This window comes from Colletotrichum fioriniae, assembly GCF_027942845.1.
Source record: "Colletotrichum fioriniae strain IMI 355084 chromosome Unknown scaffold_3, whole genome shotgun sequence".
In the NCBI taxonomy this organism is placed as follows: domain Eukaryota; kingdom Fungi; phylum Ascomycota; class Sordariomycetes; order Glomerellales; family Glomerellaceae; genus Colletotrichum; species Colletotrichum fioriniae.
Genome location: NW_027076839.1, coordinates 799135 through 825605, shown reverse-complemented (window position 1 = coordinate 825605; position 26471 = coordinate 799135). Strand labels below are relative to the sequence as shown.

At 52.1% G+C, this 26471-nt stretch overlaps 3 protein-coding genes across 3 annotated transcripts; 1 reads left to right on the top strand and 2 right to left on the bottom strand.

The window, feature by feature from the left end:
• Positions 1-396: 396 nt before the first annotated feature.
• N0V96_003117 (uncharacterized protein) lies at positions 397-2261 on the top strand (the record flags this gene model as incomplete). The annotated part of the gene is made up of 4 exons (XM_053189724.2): positions 397-880; positions 989-1057; positions 1144-1746; positions 1828-2261. The coding sequence occupies 4 exons, from the start codon at positions 397-399 to the stop codon at positions 2259-2261; spliced, it is 1590 nt and encodes a 529-aa protein (XP_053052647.1).
• A 727-nt stretch (positions 2262-2988) lies between these two features.
• N0V96_003116 (uncharacterized protein) lies at positions 2989-7691 on the bottom strand (the record flags this gene model as incomplete). The annotated part of the gene is made up of 5 exons (XM_065756744.1): positions 2989-3014; positions 3101-5594; positions 5724-5924; positions 6002-6490; positions 7011-7691. 5 exons carry the CDS (start codon positions 7689-7691, stop codon positions 2989-2991), a joined length of 3891 nt encoding a protein of 1296 aa, XP_065614511.1.
• A 1201-nt stretch (positions 7692-8892) lies between these two features.
• On the bottom strand, positions 8893-12410 carry TEF3 (translational elongation factor EF-1 alpha; the record flags this gene model as incomplete). The annotated part of the gene is made up of 3 exons (XM_053189726.2): positions 8893-8951; positions 9014-11970; positions 12259-12410. The coding sequence occupies 3 exons, from the start codon at positions 12408-12410 to the stop codon at positions 8893-8895; spliced, it is 3168 nt and encodes a 1055-aa protein (XP_053052649.1).
• Positions 12411-26471: the final 14061 nt, after the last annotated feature.

The window sequence follows — 26471 nt, the reverse complement described above, 5'->3', positions numbered from 1 at the left end:
AGCTTGCTACAATGATCTGCATGACTCGGGACTTAAGAGACGCGGTCCCCAGTTGCGACCGCTGCTGATTCGTTCGAGACGGCTGCAGGCAGGGTTAGCGGTGGGTCGCGCAGAGTTGCAACGACGGGAGTGTTGGCCGGCGGGCAGCGATTTAGCACCGTGATATGCTAGAAACAACGTCAACGTGGAGATGGTTTGGAGTAATTCTGGACTTGCAATACGAATTTTCTTGTGTAATGGCGAAACAGACGATGAATATTTGTTCACCGCCGAGTTACCCCTCTGAGGCTGGGCAGAGTATATAAGTTGATTGTAGACGCACTTACACCTTTGACCATCTCCAAGCGCGGTCTATCAACTTTTGCTTCATACTTTATCCCACCCCAAACCCCGAAGATGGAAGCCATCACAACTCCCAAGCACCTTCTCAGCTCATGGGCCGACGATTCATCACTCATCCGTAAGCTGGATTTGTGGACATCACTATGTCTCGGCATCATCCTCATCAGCGTCTTCACGATAATACCCCACATTCGCAAGCCTTCTCGCAAACTCCCCTCCGTCAACCCGGGGCGAGTATTTGACTTTTTCGACCAAGAACGAAAGAAAGGATTCTTGATGAATGCTCGTCGTATTATGGAAGATGCCCGAACGCAATTTCCCGGCCAGCCTTACAGACTTATGACGGATGTTGGCGAGACAGTCGTCATCCCGCCTGATCTCGTTCACGATATTCGCAACGAGCCGGGGTTGAGCTTCTCAAAGGCTTTTGCAGACAACTTTCACCCTCAACTGAATGGTTTTGAGGGATTTGCGGTCGGAAACCGACCAGATGGACTTTTCCAGCTCGTCATCAAGAAGCGCATCACCAAATTGCTCAGTAGGTTTTGGCTTTCCATCACGAAGTTGCCCTTTTCTTACCCCACACCCCACATTGAGACCCCACGTTACACCAGCACACCCTCACGATACTTACACATTGATATAGACCAAATCACGGAGCCTCTTGCGTCAGAAACCAGATTCGCTGTCGATCACATCTTCGGCAAGCCGACCGGTAAGTTTCCTCACACGCCCACTGCACACCGGTAATTCATCGTCATCCATTCCCATTGCTAACACGCTTATGACTGCTCTATGTAGAATGGCAAGAGTACAATACCAAAGACACCATTCTCGACCTTATCTGTCGCCTTTCCTCCCGCGTCTTCCTCGGCGATGAAGTATGCCGTGACGAAGCTTGGCTTGCCATCACAAAGTCATACACCGTCAACGCCTTCCTCGGCGCTGAAATCCTGCGCCCGTACCCGTATTGGCTGCGCTACGCCGCCAACGTGTTCCTCCCCGAGTGCAAGACTCTTAGACGGCAGGTATCCGATTCTCGAGATATTATTGAGCCGGTGCTTCAGAGACGCAGAGGCGCACGGCAGCGGGCTAAGGAAAGGGGCGAACCGGCGCCGAAATTCAATGATGGCATTGATTGGTTCGAAGAGGAGAGTCAGGGGCGGGAGTACGATGTCGTTGGTGCGCAGCTGGGGCTCTCGGTCGTTGCGATTCACACTACCACGGATCTACTTGTGGAGACGATGCTACGCATTGCCGAACACCCCGAACTATTTGACGCCTTGAGGAAGGAAATTGTTGAAGTTCTCACCGCTGAAGGCTGGAAGAAGACGGCCCTTTTCAACATGAAACTCATGGACAGCGTTCTGAAAGAGTCACAACGACTGAAGCCTGTTACATCTGGTAAGTATCTCCCTCCGTACTCGCTTCCATAACGGCATGGATCTTTTCTCAAAATAAGACCTTGCTCACAACATTACCCAGCCATCATGGCCCGCATGGCAACCCGCCAAGTAACTCTCCCCAACGGCCTCAAACTCCAAAAAGGAGAACGCTGCGTCGGCGACCTGGGCAAGATGCACGACCCCTCAATCTACCCGGACCCCGAATCCTTCAACGGCTACCGCTTCCTCAACATGCGCGGCGACCCGAAGCTGGACAGCCAGGCCCATCTCGTCAGCACGTCGCCCTCGCACCTCGGCTTCGGCCACGGCCAGCATGCGTGCCCTGGCCGCTTCTTCGCCGGCAACGAGCTCAAGATTGCGCTGGCGCATTTGCTGATGAAGTTTGACTGGAAGTTGACGCCTGGGTATGAACATCAGTGGCAGGAGTGGGGATTTGCGTGGAACTCGGATAGTACGGCGAAGTTGTTGTTTAAGAGGAGGGAGGCGCCGGAAATTGATATTGATGCGATATGAGGATGCAGTGAGGTGGGCTGAGACGTGGGCTGAGACGTGGGCTGAGACGTGGCATTTGTACACAGGAGAAGGTAGTGAATTCCTGAGCTAGCGTTGGTTTTCAATGCACTCAGATGACTTTCCCAAGAGCGAGATATTTTAGTCTCAATCCGAGAAGAAAAAGAAGAAGGAAAACAAAAACAAACATACGAAACACGGAGGGCGCTTGTGGGATTCGAACCCACAAACTACAGCTCGGTAGCTCTGCACTTCAGGATTAGGGGTCTAACCATCTTAAGCTTCTGGGCAGGAGTCCCTTTTACTGCTGTTGAAAACGGATGGGATGAATCAGGTCAAGGACTATCCCCCGAGTCCCGCCTTATCCTGTGATACCTCGGGCTGTGAGTTGACGAATACGCATGTAGTATTTGCCGGCGAAGATTACAAGTATGAGGTACAACCAATCGTTGCAGTGAAGAACCCGGGAAGCTTGAATAAGACGTATGTTCTCGAGCAAGCTTCATTGAGTAAAATCTCCATTCAAGTATGCCTACTTACCAAATTAAGCAATAGGAAACAGGCCTTTGTCTCCACAAGGACTCCTTGACTCCTCCGTCTGAACCACATCGAAACATCCAAGCTCACTCTCACTAGCTCAGATCATCCGACAAACAAGACTTTGCTACCCCTGCCTCATAAGGCTAGGCCTGATTGAAGAAGTGATGCTCAACCTGGCACCCAGTCCATATCACTTGGCCAATACCTCGCCTGCTGCTGATGAGAAGCAGCAGATGGCCCCGGGCTAACTCCATCCGCCCCTCCAACACTAGCACTCGATCCTCCTCCTATAGGCCCTGTACCGGAATCAGGCCTCAAATCCATCTCCAACATGCCAGCCGGTGCCTCACATGTTGCAAGACTATTCAACCACTCCCGCTGCTGCCGCTTCTGCTCCTCAATCTGCCCTCTCGCCCGCTGCTTCAAGTACAGGTCTCGCTGCATATCGAGTGCGCTGACTTTGTTCGTGTTAATTATCCCCCAGCTTGCATCTTCATCCTCATGATCCCCGTTCCCGGGGCCCCTCGCCCCCTTTCCCTTGTCCACCATTCCCGGACTCGAACCCGGATAGCTTGATAAGCTGGACACTCCCTCCGTAGTCGGCGAGTAATCCTGCGGATCCGGGATTCTTCGCCGTCGATTCCCACCACCGAATCCAAACCCAGAAGCGCCGTCGCTATTCCGTCGTTCAGGAGAGTCCGGTATGGCGGGCACAGGATCACGATACGCGTTCGCCGCCATCGCTCCGTACCTCTCCCTAAACCCGAGCGCGGAATTCGCGGGACTCTGCTGCGCGAGCAAAAGTCGGGCCCTAGCCTCATGCTCGAGGTCTTCCGTGAAGGATGCCGATAGTGCATATGCGTGGGGGAATATGCCCATCGGCTCGGGGCCCTCTGCGATTTGGACCCCAGGTCTGCCGAACACGGAAGCGTGAGTAGGGAGCTTTGGTGACGGCTGTTGCTGGCCACCGGAACCGTACCCTGCAAACACGGAAGGGGATTGTGATAGGGGGAAAATTATATCTGGGATGTTGGCGAATACGTTTGGGATCTTGGACATCGGGTCCGGGACGGGGTTGATTTTGTTGCGTCTGGAGAAGCGGCTGGCCTTGGTGGGATCTCCGAACCTGTGCCTCGGCGGGGAGTATTTTGAAAATGGCGTGGGATGTGTCAGGGGCCGTGGAACAAGCTGCGGCGCCGTGATCCTGGGTCTTTTGAGTCGTTTGGGAGGGTGATTAGTTCCATTCCAGGGGTTCTTGGGCTTCCTCTTCCTGATTATTTCAGTAAGCGGATCATTGTTGGCAAGGCCGTCTTCGGGGTCTTCGTCGTCAGTAACATCCTCCACCAAGCCAGGTTGATCAAGCTTATCCCTCTTTTCGAACTCGGTGACCACCTCATCCAGATCCATCTCCCAATCCCTCGCCACATCGATCTTGACTTGGCCTGCAGCCTTCACCGTTGTCTTCACAAAGCTCAGAAACTTCTCAATGACCACCAAAGTCTCCACGGGAACCATCCCGAGCTCCTTTTGCACAACCTTGACCATTCTTGCTGTCGCCGGCCGCCGCGATATCTTGAGCCTCGGGATCAACGGCTGTAGGAGGTTGAAGTTCGCAGGATTGATCTTTGAAAGATTCTCCGCCCACGGCCTCATCTCCTCGAGCTGCGCCCTCGCATTCGTGAATTTCGCCACAAAGTCATGGAAGACTGCCATGTTGACGACGGGTATAAACCCCGTCCCGCCGTAGTCTGCCACGAGTCCCGTGGCCTGTATCAGTGCCGCCATGCTCAGCTTGGTTGTAGACGAGAGGCGGTATGCCAATTCCTTGGGCGCGTCCGTCGCCTCGAACGCTTCGACTTCTGCCTCGTCGAGGTGGTAAATGTCGATAAACAATTGCTGGAAACACCCGATCTCGAAGATGATCATCTCGTATATTCGCCGGAGCACTTCTGCTGCCCTCTTGCCCGCTTTCATCCCTAGTTCGGGGATGTTTTGCCAGAAAAGATCCTCGTCTTGGAACGGATGAACCGATTGATATGGCAAAAGGCATGGTTCGTTATCCAATGCATCTCGCGTTCGTTGTAAAATATCTTCGAGCTTCACACCCCATTCTCGACTCTTGGCCTTCTTCCAGTTGTACAGCCACGCCATACTCCTTGTCCTATTATCAACATCCTCTTTAAATTGTCGCAAATTAGACGCTATACGGACCTCGATCACGATGATAGCCAAGTGAGACATGTGCACGATCATCTCGCAGTTTCGTGAATTCACAAAGTGTGTGTGGTCTCTTTCCCACCGGTACCGCGCCACATGCGGCCTTAGAAACTCCATCGCGGCCTGGTGCAAGAAACGCTGCAGCATCGGGCCAGCGTCAAGCATCTCGACCGAGTCCGTTCTCGGCAACAGATCCAAAGCCCGATCGCCCCTCGGCGCCAGCACGCCTTTCAGCGCGGCGCTCAGCTGGATGCGCGGCCAGATAATGGGGAGCTTGACCGGGTCCAAGCCGCCGAAGCGCAGCGCCGCGGGGCCGTACTTGTTCACCTCGACGCCCCAGAAGGCTTCGGTAAAGAGGCGGACAATGTGGGCGACTCGGGTCGGGTAGAAGTATTGGTCCGGGAGCATCGGTATGTAGTCAAGAACAAGTTTGTCCGGACTCTGCTGGAGTTTTTCGACGGACAGACGGCCGCAATCGCCTTTGGGCCGTGGCCACCTCTCCATTGCCATGGCGGCAGGCAGAAAGAAGAGTTGGGACATTTCGAGGGACGTGATATTCCAGTGAACGCCGCCGAAGAGCTAATATGTAGTGAATGATGCGTCAGTGTGGTCTGCAATTGTCTACATGACAATTCGTTCTGAGTGAGAAAGGGGTAGTGGTAGTTGCAAAGAAGGTAGAGGAAACGAAGACATAGAGAGTCAACTCACCCGGTTCTCGGTACAAAACCCCAGCTCAGCCTGCGGCTCATCCTCGAAAAACGGCTCACAGTTGCTTTCCGTAAATTTGGCAAACAACTTTGACCCAATCTCTGCAGCTTTCTTGGTCCTCTCCGGGGTGGATTTCCAGTTCTCAACTTGGAAGCAGGCCGGTGGCAAAAGAACGAGATGGTGCGCATAGTTGATCGCATGCTATTCAACTCACAACGTCAGCAAGATCCATGACAGCTGTGTCTGTAAAAGAATGATTGATAGAAGGGAAGACTCACAGCAATCTCATGAATTATCGTAGAAGCCAAAAAGAACCCCTGCAACAACCTCTCATCCTCACTATACCCAGGCACAACCAACGGCCACAACGCGTCCGCGGCAATATACACATCGATACTCGACCCAGACACACACGTCACGCCCGCAGTGCCGCTATCCTCCCCTTTATTCCCACTGTACAGCATGAACCGCATCCTCGTCTGCAGGACATGGAGCACCTCGAAGTGGACGTCAAACATGCCCTTGCGAGTCTCGTCGTCTACAATTGCGTTCTGCTCGCCGTCGTCGTAGTCTTGGAGGGTGAATTTCACGGCCGGGTTCTTCCTGCGCATCTCGGGGGTGCGGTAGTCGCAGGGTTCACCGATGGTTTGGCGATTGAGGACGTCGTGGAGGCGGCGCCAGAAGGGGTCGTTTTTGTCGAGGTGGTCTAGGATGCGGGAGGCTAGGAGGAGGGCGGGTTGCATTTTGTCCCAGAGGTAGTCGTTGGTCTTGATGTTGTGTTAGTTTTCGGACAACTTCATGGATTCCTGCTTGAATGTGGTCTTGAAAAAGATGTCTCTTCTCTCACTCTTGGGTCCCATTCTCCTTTGACTTGGCCAGATTGGTAAACGAGTCTTGGTTTTTCAGCGTCGGATCCTCGCCATGTGCTTTCAACCCATTTATCTCTCGTGAGATACCTTCATCCGTCCAAACAAGTCAGCCGAGAGAATGTAGGACAGAGGGGCAACCCATCCTAGAACTTACTTATGAAGAACATTCTGCAAATCGCAGGCATTCCCATTCCCCATGGACATCATCCCCTCCTCAATCAACTACACTCACACATCAGCCTCAACTCACCCTCACAAACACTCACAAAAAAAAAAAAAACATCAAAACATACCTCATGCGAAGTCATCCCCCGAAACATCATCATCTGCCAATCCTCGTCATCCCTCATCCCCTCCAGCGCCCTCAAGACAAACCTCTCATTCTCGTTCCCCCTACCCCCCTCATCCCAGAATACACCTCCAACAACTCATCCACCCCAGCCAGCCCAGCCGTCTTAGCAAACCCTTCCGCCTGCTTAATCACAACATCCGCCGTGACGCCGGGTACCTCAACCCCATCATACTTGAACTTGCGAAACGCTCCCCTCGTAGGCGTCAACCGCGATCGCCCGTCCAATCTGTCAGGATAAACTCCGTACCGCAACGCAAACGCGCTCGGATTCTGCGCCCTATCCTGCGGCAGCTGCGCGGGGCGAATCCTCTTCGTCCAGTCACGCTTACGCAGTACGTACGCGGGGTTCTTCTCATCCTGCACCCGCGAGTCGCCGTCTTTCCAGAGGGGATCCGTCCAGGCGGGAACGTATTCCACGTAGGCCCACTGGCCTTTATTTGCCGGTTTCACGGGCGGCGCGCCGAGGAAGAGTGGTGCGTGGGGGTTGCCTGGGGGCCGGAGGGATGTGATGGCCGCGGCTGTTGTGTCGTGGGTGTGGATTGCGGTGGCGGGGATGGAGATGTTGGAGGTGTTTGTGTGGGTGGAGGATGTGGTGTTGTTTGAGTCTCCCGAGGAGGCTAGTTGTGGTGATGGGGAGAGGGGGAGGACGATGCGGCTGTCTGGGTGTTCGCGGGTGTTTTTGACCCACCATTCTTCGTCGTAGACTGTTTCGTGGGTGAGGTTCTTGTCTGGGGAGCCGGCGGCCATGGTGATGGCCTCACCTATGATGGTGTCTGTCGTTGTTTGAAGGATTTGAACTGCTTGGCAAGGTACGTGGTTTATCGAGATAAAGACGGTTTCCTAGAGGAAACTGGATAATGAAGGGAAAGAAATATCAAGACAACCGTTCAGCCGAGGGGCTATGAGGAATGGGAGAACAAGACATTTTGGTGTCTTTGACATTGTCTTCTCGAGGACTTGGAGTTGACCTCGAAACCAAGCAAGACAAGAATAGCAGTCTTCAGCAACTCCCTCAACACCGGACAATGTTGAGCACAGTCAATACAGCTGGTCCTTTGGCTTGACGTGTAGAAAGACCGCATTCGACCTTCATCCCTCCAAATATACCCTCAAAGGAGCAGCCTGGCCTCGGACGTTCAGGTACGTCTTTTGGAGGCTCAGCTATCCTTGGCGAGACTTGAACCCCTCAGAGCATCGATCGAGCTGAGGGAGCCTGTATAGAATGGTGACAAAGGAACTTACAATGACTGATCAATAGCTGCAACATTTTCATCTGACCGTCACTGCGCAGGACGTTGGAAGGGAGACTCACATTTGAAGGAGTTGATACAAAGAAAGATGGAGGCGTGGTCGGTATCACACATCCACGCGACTGTACTGGGGTGCTGTCAAAGTAACGTACCCCAGTCACTTGAGTACAATAGCAGCACAATGACCACAAACACAAGTTCGGGGCCTGGAAATGATCAAAGCATCAGGTTGACGTTGAACATCAGTCGGTCAGATGAGAAGGTCCAGATGGGTATTGAATTCTTGGTTTAGACGACACAGTCGGAAAGCGGAGATGACCACCACCTGCATACTCTCCCTTCTTCAAGAGAAATCAAGGCGTCCGTCGAGTACATCACGTCGCATACATCAATCAGGGAATCAAAAGTTGAAGTGTCTATGGCTTGTATTGCCGTCTATTTACTCTTTCTACTCTCTTATTCTTACCCCCTCATTCCCTGTCGCCAGGAACCTCTCTCACACTCGCGCGCGGGATCCTCCAATCCCGCAGCGAGATGGTCATTCCTTCATCCGGCGATTTCATTTCAAGGGGAATCTCATGGGTGCTCGTCAAAGAAATCATAAACAGGCCCGTAACCATGCAACCCGCGTTACCGAAAAAAAGACTTTTGTAAGGCTCGTGACAAATGGAAAGGAAAGCGATCTCGTGGCGACTGGTTTAGATGTCGTCCTCGTCGGAGAAAACCTCCTCACCACGCTTGCGGCGGGCCATACGGTCTGAGGGAAAGATGTTAGTGTTCTGTGTACAGATCATCAAGTGATGGATGGAATAAACTTACCCTTCTTCTTCTTGCGGAGCTCGGAAGAGGACAACTTGACCTTCTTCTTGGTGTTGACGATCTTGTTGCCCATGGCATCGAACTTCTCCTCCTCCTCACCCTCGTCACCCTTGAGACGGGGACCAGAGCCCTGGCCCTGAACCCAGTTGTGACCGGAAGGAGTCATCTTACCGTCAACGACGGCCCAGACCTCCTCAGTGATGTTCTTGGTGAACTCAGCAGAGTGGGTAATGATGATGACACCACCCTCGAACTTCTTCAGGGCCTTGGACAGGGCACCGAGAGAGTCACGGTCGAGGTAGTTGGTAGGCTCGTCAAGGACGATCAAGTGGGGGCGTTGCCAAGAGCAGGCAGCAAGGACGACCTTGACACGCTGACCACCGGACAGACCACGCATGCGAGAGTGAGAAACCAGCTCGGCATCGAGACCGAAGTTGGCGCAGTGGGACTCAATCTCCTTACGGACCAGAGGGCGGAACTGACCGGAGGCGAGGGCCTCCTTCATATCGACATCGGCAACCATCTTCTGGTGAGAAGCCAGAAGCTCGTTACGGGGAAGCCAGACGTTGTCAGCGGACATCATGGGAGTCCAGCGCTCGTTCTTCTGGCCGACGTTGTCACCAATGGCGAAAGAGCACTCGTACTCGTAGGAGTTCTTGAACTTTCTGCGGGAGTTGATGCCGATGATGCGGCGCTGGGTACCCTCGATCTTGAAGATCTTGTTCATGGCCTCCTCATCAGCGTCGGTGATGATCTTGTTGGCGCGATCCATGGTCTCGCGATCCTCACCAGTCTGGAAACGCCACTGGATGTACTCAGAGGGGGTGCTGTCCAAGTGGTTATCGATGTGGGCGAAAGCGTGCTGCTTGATGTAGGCGATACGAATGTTCTCGTGCTGGTAGATCTCACCAACGGTGGGGATAAGTTCACCAGTAAGGACGTTGATAAGGGTGGACTTTCCGGCACCGTTGGGACCAATGACAGCGATACGGGAGCCGAGGGAGCACTGGAAGGAGATGTCGGAGATCTGGGGCTTGGTGGTACCGGGGTACTGGAAGGACATCTTGCTGGCACGCAGAATGGCCTTGGCCTTGGTCTTGACACCCTCGAGGAAACCGGGCTCGGGGAAGGAGAACTCCATCTCGGAGTCGGAGAGCTCGTAGTAGGACTTGGCGGCAGGGTTCTTCTTGACGAACTCCTTGAGGTTACCACGGTAGCGCTTAAGCTTGAAGCGCTCGTAGTGAACGATGTGCTGGCAGACGTTGTCGAGGAAGCCGGAGTCGTGGGAGACGATGATGGAAGTGCAGGGGGAGTTCATGAGGTAGTCCTCGAGCCACTTGACGTTCTTCACGTCCAAATGGTTGGTAGGCTCGTCGAGAAGCAGAATATCGGGAGCCTCGAAGACGGCACGGCAAAGAGCCAACTTCATCTTCCAACCACCAGACAGGGCAGAGATCTCACCCTTGACCATGGCCTCGGTGAAGCCGAACTCGTTGAGCTTGGCCTCGACATCGGCCTGGGAGGTAGTGACACCGGCATCCGCAAGCTTCTTCATGGTCCACTCGATGGTGGTCATCTCAGTGTCGGCAGAGTCCAGGTCGTGCTCGACGAAGACGGTCTTGACCTCGGACTGCTTGGGGAAACCCTCAACCTGCTCGTTGTTGATGGCACGCATGAGAGTAGACTTTCCGGAACCGTTGGGACCGCAAAGACCGTAGCGCTGGCCACGCTTGAGACGGAGGTGGGTCTGGTTGAGAAGAATCTTGGCACCGTAGGCAAGGGAGAAGGTGCAGTTGCAAAGGTCCTCGCCCTCCTCATCATCGGGGTCGACCTCCTCCTCCTCGGCGGCACCGGGAGCGGCGCGCTTGCGGAAGTCGTCGACGACCTTCTGGGCATCGTCGTCGCCAACGATGACGGAGATGTAAGGCTTGAGGGCCTCAGTCCAGACGGCGGACTCCATCTCCTTCTCGTCGATGAGCTGACCGGCGATGTTGGAGGCGTACTGGAGGACAACGTCGAGCTTATCGGCCTTGGCCTTGGACTTGGAGGGGATGGACTCCTTGAGCTTGGGGAGGACAACGTCCAGGTCGGAGTCGTGGCGGACCTCGGGGATCTTGCCGTCAACGACGTTACCGACACGGATGATGGTGTCGAGGGCCTGCTTGGTCTTCTCACGGGCCTCGGGGTCGGCCAAGTTGTCGTAGTTCTTCTGGAGACCAGGCATCATCTTGGGCAAGAAGGGAGCGACAATGTTCGGGTCGTCGACAAGCTTGCACATGTTGTCGACAATGACGGCGGCCTTACGCTTGATGGCGGTCTCACGCTCAGCGAGACCACGGTCAAGCAGGGGAACCATGAGGGCAAGAGTGGGCTCCTGGACCTCGGTGACGAAGGTGGTGGCACCGAGCAAGTGAACGGTCTCGGGGACATTCTCGGGCTTGGCGATACACTTGATAAGCTCGGGAATGAAGCGCTCGATATCACGGTTGACAATAAGCTGGCAGATGGCCTCCATGGTCTTGTAGGCACGCTCCTTGACCTCCTTCTTGGTGTCCCACATGGACTCTGAGACGACGGGGATCAAGTCGGGAACGCGGTAGCCGACCTGAGCGGGGGCGGTGCGGATGACGGTCTCGAGGACATCGAGAGCAGCCATCTTCTCCTGCCACTTCTGGGCCTCGAGGAGGGACTTCTTGACGGGGGCGAAGACACCCTTGACAGCATTGGGGTTGATGGCCTCAGCGATGGCAAGAGCAGCAGCGGTGGCGGCGTTCTTCACACCGGTGATCTTGTCACCAGCGGCGGCAAGAACATCGGGAAGAAGAGCGACGAGGAGGGGCTCGACGTGAGCGGAGACCTCGGAGTGCTGAGCAATGGCGGTGATGGCGACAGCGGCCTTCTCACGGGCAGCGGCATCCTTCTTGTTGTTGAACAGCTTGCGGATAGACTCGATGGTCCTGCGGGGAAAATCCTTGTCAGCGCTGATGCTCCAGAAAAAAAAATATGTGTGAGCCGAAAATAACTCGCCGCTGAGTGGCCAGCGTGGCTGGTCGCTCAGCGTCGCAGCGGGTCGGTGCAAAAGCCGCCCGAAGAGGCGAGGGGAACAAGAAAAAAAAATCCGATTTTTTTTTTTTGGAGAAATTCCCAAGGCCGTGGACACGGTCGCTTGAGGCGGAATCTCACACCCCCCAAAGAAGAGTGTTGCGGTGTAGCTGGTCGTGAAGATGGTAGCATTTTCAACTTACTTGGTGGGAACATCCTGATCCTCAATGCGGCCGTTCATGAAGGAAGCCAGGGAGCTGGAGGACTCCTTGATGTCGGCAGCCTCCTTGGAGACGGTGAGCTTCTGGAAAAGCTCGTCCAAAACCTTGACGGACTGGGCGTTCTCGGAAGACATTATGACGGCTGGTATTATGTCGATCGGGAGGGTGTTTGTTGAGATTTGTTCGTGGTGGGAGGAAAACTCGCGATTCTTGAACGTCTAACGCGTCTAGATGCGAAAACTATGACTCTATCGTGACCGGAAAAAGGACGATTGAGAGATTGGAAGGCCCGCGAGAAGAGACAAACGACTGGAGGATCGTAGTTCTTCTGCTCTAGTATGGCACTTCGTGAGTGTGTAGTCTCTGAACTTCTTGCGAAGGCGGGGTCGATCTAGGCGAATATCGCACTTGATAAACCGTCGCAGACAGGACGTGTAAAGGAAATCAAATGATTGAGTGGAGATGCGTCTGGAGGAAGACGGATAACCAGGAGGAGAGAAGAAAGGGAACGGGAGGTTGGAGAGAGGAAGAGGTTCAAGAGGAGGAAGAAGAGGAAAAAAAGATTGTGAAAAAGGGTGAGGGCGGCGGGCTGGGAGTTTTTAATGTCTAGCGTCAAATTTCAGGCCTGGCCTGTGTTATCGCTCTCTTCTTTTTGCCCCCCTCTCTAAGGTAAGGCCCCTCCCCTCCATTTGGTGCCTGGTCAAAAATGTTCAGCGCCTTACGCAGTATTTTCCCCCTTTGTCCCTGCCGCCCGTCCGCCCGCCCACCAAAAAACTTTTTTTATTTTATTTTTCTCGCTCCTTCCGTCAGCTACCGTACACCACGAACAGAGAGAGTGGCAGAGAGTGTGCGCTGTGTGGCTCTGTGTGGTTCGGCGTGTCACTTCTGGCCCGGCGACGGCGACGCTAGCGGCAAGGGTAGCCCCACCACAGAAAAAAAAATCAGAAACTGCGGAAACCACCCCTCCTTCCTGTCTTCCTCCCTCCCCTCTGTGCCTCCTTCCTTCCCAAGACTTGTCCAAGTGTCTCCCTGAGTCCCTCTTGCCTGCTTGTGCCTGCCTCTTGCCTACAGATACGTAGGTACTTGGTGCTTCGCTGCCACCTGCCCTGTGCTTGTGTTGGGTACCTTGGTTGGGTGTCACTGTGTTCCACCCCCTGGCGATTCATGTCTTATCGGAGGGGTTAACTCGCTTATCTGACCCCGCGCTAACCCTAAACGGGTTATCGAGAAGGGCGGTGAGAGGGAAAATGCCCGTTCATGCACCAATGCATTTTCAGCCATTTGTGAGGCCCACGGACACTTTGCCATTTATTTGCCTTGGTTGACGACGTCTTTTTTTTTTTCTAACCACGGTGCTCAGGCCCAGTTCCTGACTCTGATATTCGACAGTTGGATCTGTTGAGTTGAACACACCTGGGGTCCCCAGTCTCTCTCTCAGTCAGTGCAGATTTACCGACGCTCTCTCTCTCTCTCCCTCCCTTCAGAGGCCATGGAATAGAAAGGTGTCAACATTGCGCTTAGTGTCTTTCCCCTACCTAGGTACTGTGTAGAAGGTCCGGGTTGTTTTCACGGAGCAACCCTCCGAAATATTCCCTTGTGGTCAATTTGCTTTCTTGCAGCCTTGGTCACAGCAATTCCATATCGCCAAACCTCGGGCCATATCGGCATTGCTGTCTTCCCTTTCCACGTGTCTACCTCCATTTGTTACCATTCGCTACAGATTTGATATCAAGCGTTGTCACTACGGGCAGATACCTGAAGTTGCCCCACAGTGGCGGATATATCCACGTCGCTGCTGAACGACCTTCAAGTCGCACCTCTAGTCAGCAATCTCACCTCTCTGAAGTGAATGCCGCCTGAGTGGCTCAGTTCACGATAAGCCCTGCCTTATCCCGTGCGCTTAGCGTAGTATGGGGAAGAGCGTGAGAATCGAAGAGGACGAAGGAGGAAAGGGGGGTGAGACGGGCATCGTCCATGTGTTACCCCCCCATCCCCTGTCGTTTCCAGGCCGTCTGAGTCGTCTCGGCCGGGGATGAACATCGCATCCCATCCAAAGACTGCCAGAGTGTACGGAGTACATATGCAGCGTGAAATGTCCATTGCAATACACCTGTGTATCTCTACGGATACGTAGGCAAATAGACAAGCACCCCAAAGTCTGGACGGTACATAACAGTTCTCTGCGCCTCGGCTTCGCCACCCCAATTCTCTTTTGCCTCGACGACCTAGGCAGGCGCAATATCCGAACTGCTACTCCTGCGCAAGCACATGCGAGGCACCGCGCTACGTACCGTACCGTAGATTTCTGACAACCAGACCAGGGCAAGAAGGAAAGAGATTGGCTTTCCCATGGGGAAAGTCCCTGAAGTATCCGGTGAAAAAATTCTCTTGTTACAGAATACGCCGAAGTCCAGTAGAGAGGTGGTCATCCCATCCCCAGTTTCATCCGACATATTTTTTTGTTTCCTTTTATTCTTCCTCGTCTTTTCACCCTTCTCTTTGGCATGGAAGCCGGGTTCTGGCTTCGCTGGCATTCTGGACCACTCGGATCGTCCCTTTTTGCCACGGCCTGCCCGATTCGACCTTGATTCATTGAGACGCCGGCCACTACTGTGGTAGGTCCGAGTCCATCTGGGTCTTTGTCCCGCCCCCAACGCCTCCCAGAAGAGAGCGAGCGGATTGGCGGAAAGAAGTCCTTGAAAAGGCTGAGACCGCGCTACAATTAGACAATGCTGAGACTGACTGGCTGTCTGGGCCAGGCTGCGAAATATGCAGGAGGTCAGACCTCCGAGGCTGGACGGATCGATTATCTGCACCTCTAGGGAGTACAGACTTCATCCATGCCTCTGGCATCTAGATGCCCATAGTTGCGGTTGGTAAACTGCGAGAGACACTAAACATTTCGTCACCGCTCTTCTGGCATCAGAAAGCGGTACCTTTGGAATGAATCTGCAGCTTCCGGGCATTCCAAGGTTGGCCTTCTCATTGGAGAGGCCGCTGCAGCCGCTAAAGCTCCTCTCCATCATCTTCGATGTCGTTGATATTGAGCTTCAAAGCTCTCGTTATCTGTTCTTATCGATACGTTCAGGCCACCAGCTCCCGTCATCACGATTGATGGCGGGGTGATAAGCCATTGATTGCGATTGCGGCGTTGCCCTCACCACTCCACAAAATCGTGGGGCCCCGTAGAATTTTCTCTCGATCCTTCACCAAGCCCGTCATTTCTTAGCCCGGGCAACGACCACCAAAACGACTGCAGGGGCCGCACGCCCTCCCGCTTTCTTGACCGCCTGATGGCCTGGCTCATCGTGGCAGATAGATATTGTCGTCAGTTTTGCAACAGGTCCTTCACCTCCAACGACATGCCCCCGGATGTTGGGTATTGAAAGCTTCGAATAATTTAATGGCCTTTCACATGCTTGAATGTTTACCCTGCTTCTGCCAAAAAAAAAAATTTAAAAATTTTTGCATCTGTCCCTGCCGTGTCTGATTTAACTAATGCCTTATGCCTCAGGCCAAAAGTGACACTTGATGCCAATTTTTACCGACCCACTATTCGCAGCGGCTTTTGTTCGGGTGTTATCACCGATATGCCAATCCCCGATTGGCTCCCTCTGGAAGACCAATCCAGGTCCTGCAGTGACGTTGATGTCGCGAACTGCCCTCCATCCACGCGGCAAGGCCGACAGAGTTTGGCGTCTGATGTCGCGGTGCAATCCGAGGACGTCATCCTTTTGAACTCTCGTATCCCTTCTTGCTTTCATCGTGTCTTACCGAATGGCTAGGCCCGGCCCGTCTTGCCCCAACGCAGTGATGGCATCCCGCAATCACTCGTGAACAGCTCTGGCAAGCTGGTCGTCCATTGTCAACATAACGGCACTCCCGCCCTGACTAACACAGGATGCTTGCCCGCCGTTGTGATTATGGTCATGACGTTGTTCCGGCCACACAATAGCGTGGTATTACGAGAGTCAGTAGCCTTCCATAGCCAAGGCGACAAGACGTCAGCAACCCTACTGATACTTTAAGTGCGCAGTTCCGAAACCTGAAGCCGACCCTGCCTCGAATCTCGATAACCGCCTCCTAGCACGGTATCACCGTCGAAATGGCCGATGGAACATCCACCAGCGGGCGCGTAATTGCCTTGATTGCCTTGGTCCTCCTGCAGCATCTTACAGAGCTTGCGTCTGCATTCAAAGTCTCGTAGTCGACAGCTAGAACCCAATCTGCCCATCAATTGCACACGAGAAGCCCGGTTGTCTGGCTCCCGAACTGGCGGCAACCTTGTCATCGACCGATGCTATATAGATAAACACCCAAGAGGATGGAAGACTTCCGCCCACTTTGTTCGGCTCTAGTTTACTCGATGACTGGCTAGGCTCCGAGAGCATTGCACATGCTCACCGTAAGTAGGTAAAGCGCCCATGGCCTTAGATTTTGCTAGGACGAGAGAGTCACTACGATATGTTATGCTTCTCACCGGTGATGCCGTTAAACGTCACTTATCATGCCTTTGAGGTTTGACGCTAAGAGACAAGCCAAAACAAGCTTAAATGACTGTTTGACGAGACAATGATAGACTGCTGATGACCTCCATTCGATATGTCCCGACCTCGCCAAGACGAAGGAAGAGGGTTTCCATGCTGCCTATGCTTGCCATGATCCCATCTGTAGCGAGACGACGTTTATTATCCATCAGTTACCGGGACATGATCGCCAGATTCAGGGTTTTGGTCATGTCTATTCACTACAGAGTGAGAAGCATTCTATAAATGAAGATTAAGCCATCGTACATCACCTAGACTCTCTAATCCAAACCCCAACCCAGAATGAGATCTATCCTTCGGGACCCGAATATCAATAATTCGACTCCGAGCCGGCATTGCGGCCCCACCCGGCCGGGGAATGCGGGACCTCAACCTAGCCCCATTAGACCATGGCAAACGAGACTTCCATTGTCGTTTCCAACAATTTCGTCTAAAGAAAATTGAGTCAGTAAAGACAGCCTATCAAGTCTTTGGAGACACCTACTCAGATCGATAGAACTCCAGCTCCATCTTCCATAGCAATTCTCGCATTTGCATTTTAAAGTGAGCCCGTCGATCGAACAGGTCCTTGCTGAGCAGGTCTCCGCGTATCGTCCTCTGACCACCCATATCCGAATGTCATTAGCTTTGAGATAACACAATATCTAGCGACTTTGTAGCAAACGGGTTTGCTGCCAGCTAGTGACTTACCTCACGCGACCCTCAAGCTTGCCACAAGAATTCGCCAGACAAAGGTTCAAGTTGAGATGGCCTATCTTCCAAAAGCCCAGATGGTCACGGCAGGTTGCGTACAACAAGGTGAAATAGCGCGGATTGATGGCAAACGAGTGGCAGGTGGCTAAGGCTCCGCCCCGGAGTGCTTCGAAATCCTGAGGGGAGTTGCCGTTTGGAGAGACTTGGGGTTCCGTCGTATTTGTGCTCCTGATCGCGATGCCTCCTGCAGCAGTGAAGGTGAGGGACATCGCTGCCGCAAACCTGATGAGGTGAGCGACGCGCATCTTCAGGAAGAAACCCGAGGCCTTAATCTGCTGGGTCTATGATTTTAATAGAGAAGAATCTGAAGTCAAGGTAAAGTGGCATCTGGAACCCAATTGTCCGAGGAGTACTGAGTTCTTAAGTGAAATGCCCGCTAACTATTGGAGTGATGATGATGAGCCTCGTCCTGTGTGAGCAAACCAAGCCTCGCCGGAATAGACATTGCAATTTCGTGAACATAGCTAATGACAATTCTCGTTCGATCTGTTCAGAGATTTGAGTCCAATCAGTTGCGGACCGGGGCCACCAGCTGGTCTAACTGGCCCGCTGAACACATTGAAGTAGGTTGCAGATCTTGGAAACAAACATGCACGGCAAGCCACACAACGGCATGGTAAACACAACACGAAGTTGCTCCTCAACCTAGGTACCCCTACAAGTCAAAGTCGAAGAGCGGCCCCCCCAGTTACTGACCCAAAATCACCAGTTGTTCAGACTTTGCCCCATTTTACGGTTCTTTGCGGGACATTCTGCCTCAAGGATACCATCCTTCTCAACACCAGGCCCACGTGCCTTAGGTCTTCCGCCAGACGAACCTCACATGTTGGTCTCAGCTGACCGAACAGAGGTCTCTGCAATAGTCGTACCACAAACTCATTTGATTCTCAAGCATTGTTCCGGGGCACGATGCATTCATATTCAATCCGAATGTTTGAGTCACACAGTCAGATTGAATAAACCGAACCCACAATGGACAACGAACTCTCTCCATTGTCTGTAGAGACCCCCCTTGCTTGGCGGTTTGAAAGAGACGTCGCTAAGCAGACGTTTGCACAAACATTACTCAAGGGATCATTCTTGACCCAATATCCTCGATTGACTCACGAGTCTTTCTGCCCTCGCCCAAGAACTCCGGACAACAAGGTGTTTCCGTCCCGGAACGATTTCCCGAAAACTGAGTTGTCGAGGTCCAATTGTGAATCAACTCAAAGAATCACACATGAGCCAACACGTCAAGAACTTGACGTGCCCCAATCTTTTCCGCACTCATTTGTTCTTGTTTCTTGTTTCCTCATTCCCTCATGAGGACCCCCTGAAAAGTCCCACCGTAAGGTCAAACTCCCATCCACCGTGCCTCAACGATTCCTCGCGTTGCGCGGTTCAACGACACAATGGCTCGTGTTAGCCCCGAACCGAGCATATGGGCGATACGATATCCCGACTGGGATACAACTAGGGAAGCCTTCGAGGACGACAAAACCCCACTACCGAAACCACCCTCAACGACAATCGACATGCTTTTTTACCGCGAGACTTTTCAAATGAGAGCCTTGGGGGGACTACGTGCGTCAGAATACAGAGCTCTGCAAGACATTGATGCATATGGACCAACCTGCCGCGTGTCGGACCTGGCAGGCGCCATTGAAAACGAAGGCGATCCATTTATTGATAAAGATCCACGCGAGCAACTGTCAAGTTTCGTGGATGGTCTGACACTGTATCCATACGTATCTTGGGCAACCAGTGAGTTTGTTGAGGTGGACGAAACGAAATGGTTCAAGATCTTTCAAAGAGAGAGGTGGTCAAGCTACAAGCACCCCGATCCCAACGGGCTTTCGATCGATGTCGACGACGACGCTACCTGGGCCAAGCTAAGCAGGGTTCTCGAGATTTCAAATAGAATTCTGGCAGAAGCGGTCAGTCATGAATGGTATGTCCCTACGTTAACCGCACAAAAAGAACCAGAGACCTGAATCCTCCGCTTGGAGAGTTGTAGCACATCTGCATTTCACTGACGCTTATCCGCTAGGTTGGCAAGTTTTCTCAAGCAGGATTGTCATGAAGTTCGACGGGATGTCATGGTAGGGTCTAAACATGGAAAGCCTCGAAAGGGCACCATCATCCGCGTCAAGCCGGTTAGCCCCGAATCCCGTCTTAGTCCAACAGAAGCTCGAAAGGTTCTTGACGACATAGCCGACACTTTCTTTTGGGGATTCTATCTTCGAGAGGAATGGCCTGCAGCTCTTGGACTGACGATGAGACACATTGACAAGGAAGGGAGGCAGCTCAAGTGGATGCGTGTTGGTATCGAGTTTTTGCAGCCGTTGTTTCGAGACATGATGTTCCAGGACCCTGAAGGCCGCCAGGCGACATTTATAGTGACCAAGACTGTGAGTTAGACATTCATTCCAATCCTCCTCTCACGGTGCTCAATACTGACCAGGTTTTCTTTCGGCTAGATACTGCATGAATTAATGGTATTATGCCACGATCTTTTCTGCCGAGGTAACTTTACTGAACACGGAGAGTATAGCATGGTATATCTGGCCACATGCACAGATCGTATCAAGAAAAGCATCCGAAGGAGCCCCTCATGGCGACCGAACTTGTGAGTACAAATTGACTGCTCTGTCGAGCGCGAAATCTTGCTTATGTGGCCGCGAGTCAAGTTCTGGGATGAAGAAAGGTATGCAGAGGCAGGCATTTCTTAGGAAATGTCATTTTTTGGATTCTCCTTGAAGGACATCCTCGGTGGTCCTCACAAGGATCGACATAGCCTCTTCGGCATACGTGCCCCTTGGCCAGCTTTCTGCGTGTCAAGCTTCGGTCACAAGGATACCTACGACAAAGGGCCTCTCACAGAACCATTTAGAGAATATATGCCCGGCATACCGGCCATCGTTCTTTGCGCGATGACAACGTCCGACTTCTGGGAGACGCATGTGCTAAAATATGGATACAAGGCACTGAGATACAAGGGGCTCTGTGTTTCTGCACGATATTGGGAGAGCCATTATCATGACGCCGCACGAACCTCACGGGCCTGGATTCTTAACCCCCCTTATTCGGAATACGGCCGCCTTGATCTTAGTATGAGAATGATTGCGCACCGCTTGAGATTAAGACGATTGGAGCTCCGAAGACTGAGGCCATGGTACAAGCAAGAATACACCAAATGGTATACTACGATTTATGCCGAGACTCAACTGCGATGTAAATTGGCCGACATTGGGTTTTCGTCTAAATCCCATCACGACACACACGAATCCGATATTCGACACCATATCAAGAGCATCCTGTGGCCATATAACCATTGTGCCGATGTCGCCAAATTCAAGCCTCAGGACAGAACGGCATCGAGGTCCCTCTTCCAGGCGTACGCATATCTGTGGCTGGCAACGCTGCCCGTCAGGAAGAAGCCTACGCAATCCAGTCGTCCGAGCTCAAGGCCACTATATCCCGAAAGAGTGAGCATACCCAAAGCTGCTGGAGGCCAGGAGCTCATTGGCCTTGCTAGTGGCCAGGGAAGCGAAACATCAGTAGCGACGGACAACTACCTGCACAATTCCAATACCCCAAGCCACGACAAAGAGCTGTGCATGGAAAACGCCAAACTGTCTCTCTCACGATGGAAAGTGCTCGGAAATGTGTCACCAGAAGTGGCCAAGGGTTTCGAGCATGACTGGCGTGATATAAGGAGAATGATGGACCAATCTCCCTATGACCATGGGTGGTTGACTTACAATTACGTAGACCTGCCCAGTCACGCCATTCGAGAGATGCATTACCCGATCGGAGCATCGCCGGTTGAAAGACTTCCCTTGAACAGGAATGACCTCGACGACGCCGATCTTCCATCCTGGGCAGTCGCGAGACCGGCAATCGCTCAAGGACCAGTTCCGTCGTCAGGCAACTCTGCTGGGGTCACCTCTCCGCTTCACCACTACCATGTAGGCGAGATTGGCGATCACCAACGCGTCGGCAGCGGAGTCAAGTGGTTTGTCCACAAAGCCGACGACGATGACAGGCTTTTGATCTACGACTTCAGTGGGATATTGTCCTCGGAACATGGGTGGGATGCTGCAACTCGAGAGAAACTGACAATGAGGCCAGATCCCTCCAGTCCTGTCCTAAACAGAGTGCTTCGCACGGGAGACATGGACGAGAAGACCCGTGAATTGTGTTTGAGAAATGGGCCCATTGGACAAGTAATGCGGCTTATGCGCACAGAAGATATCAGACTGGCCTACAAGAGAGACCGCTTGTCATGTGTAGCCTTTGGTAACCACGTGTATGATCTGACAAGGAATCTGACAGGTAAGTTTATTCTTGGCTTGGAATTCTCGAGACTTGCTCACAGGCTCATACGCTGATCTTGCAGATTTCCAACTGCCGCAACACATGCATCCGTTACTGGTGATTATCAAGTTAATATCACAGGGAAATCCTCTCATCACGGCAGTCAATTTAGAATTTAATCCTGATGTTATCGTCCACTTCCTTCGACCTTATCAGATTGGAATCAGGACGCAAGAGCTTGAGAGGTATAGCTTTTATCGAGTACGCCATTTTACGTTGAACGAAGTCAAGTGGCACGTCTACCCAGAGACAGGGATCTACACCGTCTTCCGAGGGGATTCAGTAATAGACCTTACAGGTAAGTTCGGTACATGTTCAAACACTCAGGTCGATTACTCAAGGCTGATCAAACAGGTTTCATGAAACTTCATCCTGGTGGTATGGAGATTCTGCAAAGCGTCGCCGGAAAAGACTGTACTCGTGAATTTGAGCAGTTTCATCAATCCCCGACGGGTTTCCTTGGTGTCACAACCCATGTCTATTTGGAAAGGTTGCAAGTTGGTTGGATCGTCCCTGAGCAGAGCCCGGGCGTCATATCTCCGGATCAAATTGTAATCCGAAATCAAGTCTTCGGCCAAAAGGGTAAGATAAACACCGGTTCCAGACTGAAAATGGAATTCCTACTGACTTTCGTCACCTAGCGGACCTTTCAAGGCTGTCAGGCATTGTCTTGGAGGGTGTTCAGAGTCTCCTGGCACGCGAAGAACTTGAAGGGTACTGGGGGAAAGGATGTGACCGCCCAGATGGACGCAGAAAACCCGCCTAGAATACTTTGCACGCTATTCGATACAAAGTGGCTTGTGGTCGCAAAGGTTGTCGCGCCAATAGACACACTGCCTTTCATGGACGATCAAATGTTGGGGCGCATGGACGGCAAAGTTGAGCCTTGGGGTTTCCATGAATCTTACGTTTCTGATGGCAAGTACATATACAACCTGACTTGTGAGTATTTCCAACGAGAATAACTGTCTGCATGAATGACTAAACGCTACCAGCGTACCTCAGATATGGAAAACCCGATAAATACGTTGAGCTTTTCAAAGCTCGTGCCGGACAAACGCTCTCGAACTCATTACAAGACCAAGAACTGAAGCAAAGGCTGTGGTCAGACTTCCAATATCGAGTTATTGCACAGTATGGTCCGACCCAGATTGCTGATTTCGACTGGAAAAAGTCTTTCAGGCCGATCCCCAGTGATTTGCCTGACATTAAAAAGGGTGGACCTTTCAAAGTCACACCTTCTATGTCGTCTGCTCAAGCTTCTCAAAAGGGCAATGCGACTAGTGCTCCAAACCAGATTGTACGACCAATCCAGAGCGTGGCCGGCTCGAAACGCAAGCAGAATGGGAAGCTTCAAGTACAGCAAAAGAGAGTGAAGGCTGTGACTCCCAACCTGTTTTACACTGCCAGACCAAGTAGCTGCAGGCGTGAAACGGAAGAGTTCGCCGACTCCGGTCCGGCCGTACAAGAAGGTAGTCAAAGAATCTCGTGGCTCTGCTGGTGGTTCTTCATCTGAGATTGAGAAGTCCAGCGGAACAGCTTCAAGAGAGACAGAGAAGCCGAGGCAAGAATGGGAGTGGAAGGACTTGTACATGTATCGATAGTGATGGCAAGGGCGCAGATGAAAGATTGAGGCTGGATTGATGAGGGAACAGGACTCGGTTGAATGATGAGTTGATAGAAGCTTTTTAAGTGTGTAATCGAGATTTCATACCTCTCTTCATGTTCGAATTCTAGCTTGTCCATTTCCCGGCCATGTTTTCTCACATGAAAGCCGGACAGTCATGTTTCCGGCCTAAGCGAGAAGTGTAAAACTCTACCACAATCAAAGACGGGATCTAATTCCAATGCTATTTCAACGACCACCGCGCGACATTGAAATTTCTGAGATGTTCTCAAAGTGCTATGGAAAAGCTGTTTCTCCTCTACTCTGAGATCTATGCGTCTCGCAAGTCAGTTCCGGCTACCGTGTTTATGATCCCTTCATGACACATCTAGAATGATCCACGTCCAAAGCATCTTTCCTTCATTGTTCTGGAAATAAAGCAGAAATAAGCAAGGCCATGTCGCTAATTCCGGCAAGGGACCAGAACCCTGGCCACGGATCCCATTGGCGCGACACAAAGGAACAGGAAACCCACGTTGACCCCTGGCCGAAATATCCATTCAACAGGTCTTCCTGCTCCCCTTTTCAAATCAGAAAACTGGACTTGTCCTAACATTGTACCGCTCGACTGATCTCATTCATTTGAGAAGCGTGTGTGTCTGTCTCTTGTCTTTTCGTTCTGATCCGATCTGCCAAAAGAATTGAGCTCTGTCCTACGTTGCAAGGCTCTCACTTGACTTCTCGACTAACTTTTCTAATGCCCGCTCAATCCTCGAATCTGTCTTGAACTCAGACGCAGACTGGTCTCTGGCATCAATCATTCACTGGCATGCTGAAAATCCCCAGAATGCCGGATTCTTCAGGAAGCCGTTGGGAAAGGTATTATGGCGTTGGCGAGACACACCCGCTGCGACAGAACGGCCTATCATGGATGGACCCAATCTTCCCCTCGGTCGACCCGCAGACGCTCGAGATCATTGAACCGCCACCCGACACGATTCCACAGCCGTCTCCTCCAGAACTGGACGATCTCCTCTTTTCGGAACGACAGCAACTCTCATGTCTCTCGGGGTTGCGAACATGGGAAGCTGCGGTACTGGCAAAGACGGAAGCTTATACTGCAACAGGTGAGGAGCAAGCCATGATTAGCAACGAGGTACAAGTCGACGAGTCGTCTTGGCTGCCTGTTTGGTCAAGAGACCGTTGGATGATTGACTTCACTGCGCCCCCCAACTCGTCCACCAATTGGTCCGGATCGCGTCTCTGGAGCGCGCACGATCCGATAATCTGGGGAGTTCTTAGACAAGCGATACAAATCGCCGATAACATCTTGCGGAAATCCCTCGAAGGAGACTGGTAATTACACACTTTCGAAAGACTTGACATCATACTAGTAGGCAAGAGTGAGGTAGGGTGTGAATCAAGGCAGAGCTAACATTGTGCATTTCATTCTAGGCTACAATCTCTGCTCATCCCGGAAACCTTGAGAGCCATGAAACGACACTCATGTCAGGTTTGAATAAGGTTGGTAGAATCTGGAGAATGAAATCATCTCCCGTTATTCGCAAACCCGCGAAAGAACTGATCCAGCTACTGTCCTCTCCATCCCTTTTGAACAGGATATTTTGGACTTTCAACGACAAAACAACCTTGAACACCTATCGGCCGGACGGAATCACCAAGGGATTGACGGCACCATACGATTTATCGGAAGGGCCAATCACGGTCTTCGTCAATATTCTTGGGATAAAGACGCTTCTGGATGTAAACGCCACTCAATCTTCCAAGAGTGCGGCGCTGGTGTGTCTTGCAGACACTGTACGTCTGCGACCTCGCGAGTCTTCTACTTACTACTTACTAATGCGCTCCTCTTTACAGTTAGTTCACGAACTCATGGTAAACCCTCACCAATTTTGGGTGTTTCTCTGAGGACACCTCCATTAGAATTGACTAACGCTGGAATACACTCATTACAGCATGTGATCGGCTTTCAAAACTTAAGCAGCGAGGCCCTGCTACAAACACTAGGAATCCCGCTTCATGGTTTTGAGATCGTAAGTAATCTGAATATTCTACTCGCCAGATCTGCTGACCAGGATGAATTTTGCCAGTTCGGTCCACTGGAGCACCAATGCGAGCTCGGGTGGTCATTTGAACAACATGCATTTGGAGGCACTGTGTTTGGACTTATCCCCAAACGCGGTGGAAACTTTCTCAGCACAAACTTTGCGCCATTGATTCTATCCATCAACAGGTTTCCCTGTGTGTCTGATCCTACACTTACCTATGACTTTCTTTTAGATAGCCCCACCATCGAAACGAGTTGGCCTTTGCCATCACTTTGGCATACTTCCCTTTCTTCCGAGGCTTTCTGGACTCAAATCGTTTCGAAGTATGGTTGTTCGAGCCTAAAGGCACCCAAAATGCTCGAGGTTACGAGGGAGACCGGAAACCGAGGCTTTTCCCAACCTTGGATCTGGACTATCGAAAAGTCGGCTCGGTTCAAGGAAGACTTCGTCCCTCAAAATTATCAAGCTGATGCGCTCAAGATGTCAGCGAGGAGTTTACAGAGTAGGCGTCTCAAGTATCAGAGAATGCGTCCGTGGTTCGAAGACACATATGCGATGTGGCAGATGACGCCTTACAGCCATGTCGATCCTCGGCACAGACTTTCACGTCTCTCGAAAGTTCCGCTAGTTCGCAGGAACCATCGTCACGAACTTGACACAGACCGTCTAGCCGGTTTATTGATTCACCCGCTATGCATGGGTTATAATCAATATGGCGTACTTGAATATGAAGTTTCTCAACAAGATTTTCAAGCTCGCATTTATGATGAGAATAAGTCGCAGTGGTTTTGGCGGGCCATAGGGTTTCTCTTGCAAGCCTCACTGCCGGCGCGAGTTGGGGAGGTCATACCAGCGAAA